At 56.3% G+C, this 6,000-nt stretch overlaps 1 protein-coding gene across 3 annotated transcripts in view; it reads right to left on the bottom strand.

Moving 5' to 3' along the window:
• ZC3H3 (zinc finger CCCH-type containing 3) overlaps positions 1-3,299 on the bottom strand; it is an 82,370-nt gene extending 79,071 nt beyond the window's left edge. For all 3 annotated transcript variants that reach the window (XM_060128603.1, XM_060128601.1, XM_060128604.1), the window contains exons 1-2: positions 3,202-3,299; positions 458-1,775 (exon numbers count right to left, since the gene is read on the bottom strand). In XM_060128603.1, coding sequence (XP_059984586.1) covers positions 458-1,775; positions 3,202-3,289 — 1,406 coding nt within the window. In that variant the 5' untranslated portion in view covers positions 3,290-3,299. The remainder of the gene's footprint in view (positions 1-457; positions 1,776-3,201) is intronic.
• Between the last annotated feature and the right edge of the window lie 2,701 nt (positions 3,300-6,000).

Genomic DNA, 6,000 nt, shown 5'->3' on the forward strand with positions numbered 1-6,000 from the left:
CCATCAAGGGGCAGCATTCCTCCCCGGTGGAAAGGCGACCCCCTCCCACAGAGACACTGCGCCCTGGGTTTGCTTGCCCTGCTCCTGGCCTGGGCACAAAACCTGCAGGCCCAGAACAGAAACCACCCAGCAGTCTCTGGTCTCTTGCCCACAGGAGAAAGGGTGGGATGCTGCCACCACCTCCACCTGTCCCCACCTGGCTGGGGGCCCCAGGCCAGCCCCCAGCCAGGTTGAGCCCTGTCACTCAGCTGTAAGGGACAGCAGTGACCCTGGCCTCATTCCTACTGACTATGGTGACACCACCACAGGCAAAGCTCCGCGCTCAGGCCCCGTCAGGGGTGATGCTTCCTCTCCACCTCCCACACCCCTGCGGGCGGGCCCTCCCTCCCACCTGCTCTGCATACAAGGCGGAACCTGCCTGGCCAGACAGGGCCGGGGGCGGGGCAGGGACACACACCTAGCACTCCCCCGCCTCCGGATGATCTTGGTGCGGCTCTTCACTTTGTAAGCCGAGAGCGGGGTCTCACTGAAGAGGGGCTTCAAGCTGCTGGGTCCCACTGCTGGTCTGTCCCCTGGGGGGAACCTAGATGGGACTGGGGAGAGCTGGGAGGCATGGTCCTTGCTGCCGGCCTCTGACTGCCAACGGAAGGAGGAGGCCGAGGAGGCCAAGGGGCTGGAGGCCTTCCACTTGTACTTGCTCGGGGAGGCCCCAGGCACGGAGGCTGCGGCCGACCTCCTGGGCTTGGCATCCAGGTCGCCTCTGAGCTGCGGCTTCTCCGTTCGTTCCGCTGCAGAAAAGGGGGCCTTGCACACATTCTCCGCCACTGCTCTGGGACTGAGGGCCCTCCGAGGGGCCCGGGGACTCTTCGCCGAGGCAGCCACCCATTTGTAGTTGTTTTGCCGGAACTTGTTGCTTCGACAGGACACCAGCAGCAAGGGCTCCCGGGTCTGCCTGGGTCCAGCAGCAGGTCTAGCTGGGCCTGCCACCAGGCCAGAGGCAGCTGACTGATCTGCATGGCCGGCGTTCGCTCTCCCGTCCCCAAGGAGCTGTGTGCCGCAGTTGGCCGCAGGTTGTGAGCCCACCTTCCGGCCCAGGGCCGTGCCGCCCCGCTGGGGTGGGCTGGAGGGCGGGAAGCGGGCCCTGGCCGCAACTGCGCTCTCACCGACCATCCGCCGGGGCTCCGAGGGGCTGCTGCTCACAGTACTCATCGACTTCACCACCCGGGGCTTGCCAGGCTCCTTCTGGCAGACCAGAAGGGGGTCCTCCTCACTGCAGCTCCCCTTAGCTCTTCCTGGCCTCGAGGGCTGCTGCTGCCCACCGGGAAGCTCACCCTCACCTTCCTGAGGCCTGTGGTTGCTCCAGGGGGCATCCCCGTATTCTTCCAAGGAGCCCCGCAGGACCCCTGCAGTGCCCGCTGAGCCCGGCTTTGACGGTGGTTTGACGTCGATGACCATGTTCTGATCCGGACTGAGCTGGACCTGCCTCTCCAGGATGTACTGCTGGGGCTCGGGACCCTGGCTGCCCCCAGCCCCAAGGGGCGGCTGCGCAGCACAGTCGCCGGGTGGGTCCGAGGATCCCAAGGGCCGATTCACAAGGGAGTATTTCTTGCGCCACACGGGCCCATGGTTCGGGGAGAAGCCCCTCCGGCTCAGACGAGGGCAGCGAGCACTGAAGGCCCTGCCGCTGCTGTAAGCGGGCGGCTGCCACTGGGAAGCGGCGGAGGTGCCTGGGGCAGAGGCATTGCCATGGAGGTTTTTGTAGTCATCGATCAGACCTGAGGAGACAGGAGCACAAGCCCCGTTAACCGGAGGGTGAGTAAAATCAGTGAGAATTCCCTGGAGGGGCATCAGCTGACCAGACACCCCGCAGACCCCGGTGGATCCTGTCACGTCCCAGTGCAGGAGGGGCAGCTGCCAATGCGTGAGAACCACTGAAAGTCAGCCCAAATTCCCTAGGCCAATCTTCTCCATAAGTCTTTTCCCGTCAGTTCTATTTCAATCCTATTTCTAGTTGCTTATCCTTAAAATGTATCCCTGTGGCATATTCCCTATTCTCCAGGAATATTATGCTAGGTTCACAATCCTTTGAGAAGAAGTGTCACTCAGTATGAAAAGACCAGCAAGGCCCTATGCTGTAATGCCTCAAGAGACATGGAGGCCCTCTGGCTTGCCCACAGATAGAAAGGGAGCAGGGCTGCACCTTAATGAGCTCCCTGCCTGGCACACAAGGCAGTGAGGGTGAGGTAAGTGACACCCCTGGGTACTCCACACTTGACAAGAATGTCACACCATCCTCCCCTGAGGAGAGGAGAGGCCTAATCATCGGGAATCGCAGTGCAGTGGACCGCCACGGGGCCTTGCCAAGGAAGCCCCTGGACAGCTGTGCCCATGCAGGTGGGGCACAGGCCTCGGCTGAAACAACCCAAGCTGTTACAACTCAGCCAACAAGCCCCACCGTTACAACGCTCCCCCACCATATGTCCCGCCCCCAGGCCCAAAGAGAGCCAGGTCCAGACCTGGTGACACCTCAGGGCAGATATGATGGAAGGCCAGGAAGTGCCTGGAAGGTGGGCTCAGCCCACCTGACCTCTCCCCCATACACACTTTCCAAGTCCTTAAGTCTTCTCTTTGTGGGAATAACTTTACAAGGGGAATTTTTTTTTTTTTAAGTATAGCAAACCACATTAGGTCTAAAAATGGAAAAGTTTGGAAACTGAAGACTGGGGAGTCTGGGCCGGGAGTATCACGGAGAGTGTGACTGTACGGACGGAAGGAGCGTCAAAACGGGCTGTCCAGGGAAGAAACACACACCTGGCCCCGAGCGGGCTTTGCCACTGTCGGGCGCGGGGAGCGAGGGAGCGCCCAGGGGGCGCCGAGTACGTGCCCGCGCGTGGGGGTGGGGGGCCCCCTCCCGCCCGCCGGTTACTAAGCGACCGCCCCGCCGCCACCAGCCGCAGCGCCGGAAACGCTCGCACCCTCCGTCGAAACCCGAGCTGGAGGTGACCCAGGCCAGTCGGGACGCCCCTCCGGGTCCCCTAGACCCAGCCCGACCCCACCTACCTCCCCACCCGACCGGACCTAGCCGCCGAGACCGCGGGCGGAAAGCCACCCCCTTAGGGGAGGCGGGCAGGGGCCCGCTGTGAAGAGAAGGGGAAGAAAGGGACGCGCGACCCGGGCCCGACCCGACCTGACCTGACCCACCCTGCAGGAGACGGATCTGCCGCCGTAATTGCTCCTTTTCCTCCATCTCCAGAGTCCGCGACGCCCGGCCAGGCCCCCGCGACGTCATCGCCGCGCGACCGTTTCCCCGCGGGCTGGGCGGAGCGCGGGGAGGTGCCGAGACTGCGCACTGAGGCGAGGCCTGGGCGACTGCCGGGCCGCGGGGAGGGGGAGCAGAAGAGATGAGCCCGTCGCCCTGGCAACGGCTGGAGAGGCGGGGTCACGCATGCGCAGAGCTGGGGGGGTCGCGTCACTACGGAGCGCCGGGAAGTGGACTCACAGCTCGTGTGAAGGGGGCGCTGCGGTAGGTGGTCGCCGCCCTGGAGCGCTCTGGCCGCGTTCTTCGCCAAGAACTCTCGTTCCTTGCGGGACTGGGCGAGGACCGAATTCCAGACCCCACCCCAGCGGCGACCTGGTGGGATGAGGGCCCAAGAGACTCTATTGTTGCGCGGGCCAGGACAGGAGAAGAAACGTCCAAGATCGAAGAGGCCCTACAGAGACGTGTTAAACCTCTGAAAACTTGAAAGATTTTGGTGTATCAGTGGAAACAAGTATAAAACCAGGTGTGTAAATCCCTCGATAGAGCTGGGGCGTGTAAAATGGTATGGCCGCTGTGGAAAACAGGCTGGTGTTTCCTCAGAAAGTTAAAAACAGAATTAGGGTTTGTCCCAGCACTTCCACTTCCGGGTATATACCCTGAAGAAGTGAGAACTCAAACATGTGCCAGTGTTGGATGGAGCATTATTCGCAGTAACCAAAAGGTGGAAATAGCCCAAGTGTCCATGAGGATGGATGGGTAAACGGTGTATATCCGTACAATGGAACAGGATTTAGCCTTGAAAAGGAATGTAGTACTGATCCGTGCTACGGCATAAATGAACCTCAGAAACATTACGCTAAATGAAGTAAGCCAGTCACAAAAGGACAAATACGGCAAAATTCCACTTATATGACATAGCTAGAATAGGGAAATTTATAGAGACAGAAAGTAGATCAGAGGTTACCAAGAGCTGAGGGGAGGAGGAATGGGGAATTAATGCTTTTTGGGTAGAGTCTATGTTTGGAGCGATGAAAAAGTTTCGGAAACAAGCAGTGGTGATGGTTGCACAACATTGTGAATGTACTTAATGCCACTGAAGTGGACACTTTAAAATGATTATATAACAATTTTTATATATTTACCACAATAAAAAAAAAAGTGGACAGAATGTGTCTGCACAGACCTGAAAAATAGGAAATGTTAAAGGAAATTCTTCGAGCTGAAGGGAAATGATACAATATGGAGACAGAGCTACCTGAAGAAAGAGGACAGGAAACGGGAAATATGTTAGTAATTTTTTTAAATTCTCATTTCTTATTTTCTCTAAAAGACAAATAGATACAGCAAAAATAATAAAAACCTATTGTGGGTTTATAACATATGTAGAGGTAAAACATATGCCACCAATGATTCAAGGGGTCACGTGCTCTGTCTCCTGCAGGTGAGGATGCAGCCCACAGCCTCTTAGGTCAGCACCTGAACCCACCTTAGGGAGTCAATGTTACTCCACTCAACATACAGCAGTGGGCACCCTGGGATTTCTTTGGCGGAGGTGGCCCCAGGCTAGGAAGACCAGACAATAGAATGGCCCCTGCACTCAGGCTGTGAGATGGGGTGAGCCACAGGTCGTGCCCCACCAGCTGAACGCTGTGTAAGACCCTTAGGCCTTGGCCGAACTCTGAGGGCAGGGTAGGGGAGTTCTCGTGGAATGACGGAATTTCCCACCAGGGATCTTGAAAAGCACTTCTTTGGACTTGCCCTGTCTTGCTTCTCTTGAGAATCCTGCAGCCATCACCTTATGAATGAGCCAGGGCTGGCCTGATGGAGGATGGACAACACATGCCTAGTTAATACCACTGACCCTCTTGACAGCCAGCCGTCTGCCAAACAATGAGGCCAGTGGTTGCCAGCTAGCCACAAAATCGATGAACCCAGGTGATACCATGTGGAGCAGAGATGAGCCTAAATGTCATAATTTAGGGCACCTCACGTGATTATGAGCAAACCAGGGGATGTTTGTGTCACTAGGTTTTGGGGTGATTTATTAGCACACACTGACGGATTCATGGGTCTAGCGCTGAACTTGTCTTCTGTGCCCGACAAGCTCTCTGCTCCTGGACTTCAGTCCTGGGGTGGTGGAGCGGAGAGCCCAGCCACTTGCTGAGAGGAGGCAAGGTTTGTGGGTTTGTCTCCTGGAGTTGTGAAAGTGTAAGTGGGATGTAAGTGCTGTCACGATTAACTCCTTAAAACTGACCTTGACAGTTACACTTAAAACTCTGATGCCCATCAAGCTGGCACCGATTAAAGCAGCCTGCCTTCAGTGTTCGGGGCGAGGGCAAGAGACTCCACTGTTCACTTTTTGGATGTTGGCACAGCCTTTCTGAAGGGCAATTTGCAACACGTGCCAAGACCCTGAATACCGTGTGAGGAATTTCACTTTTCAGAATCCCCCCAAAAGAGATAATGAAACACGTGCAAGGCCTTATGAACAAAAATATCAGGTGCTGGGGGGAAAGGGATGGGGAGGGATAAATTAGGAGTTTGGGATTAGCAGATACAAACTACTGTATATAAAATAGATAGCAAGGTCTTACTGTATAGCACAGGGAACTATATTCAATATCCTGTAAAAAACCATAATGGGAAGGAATATGAAAATACATATGCATGTATAACTGAATCACTTTGCTGTATACCAAAAACTAATAGAACATTATAGATCAACTATACGTCAATAAAAA

Source organism: Lagenorhynchus albirostris, chromosome 17, assembly GCF_949774975.1.
Source record: "Lagenorhynchus albirostris chromosome 17, mLagAlb1.1, whole genome shotgun sequence".
Taxonomy (NCBI): domain Eukaryota; kingdom Metazoa; phylum Chordata; class Mammalia; order Artiodactyla; family Delphinidae; genus Lagenorhynchus; species Lagenorhynchus albirostris.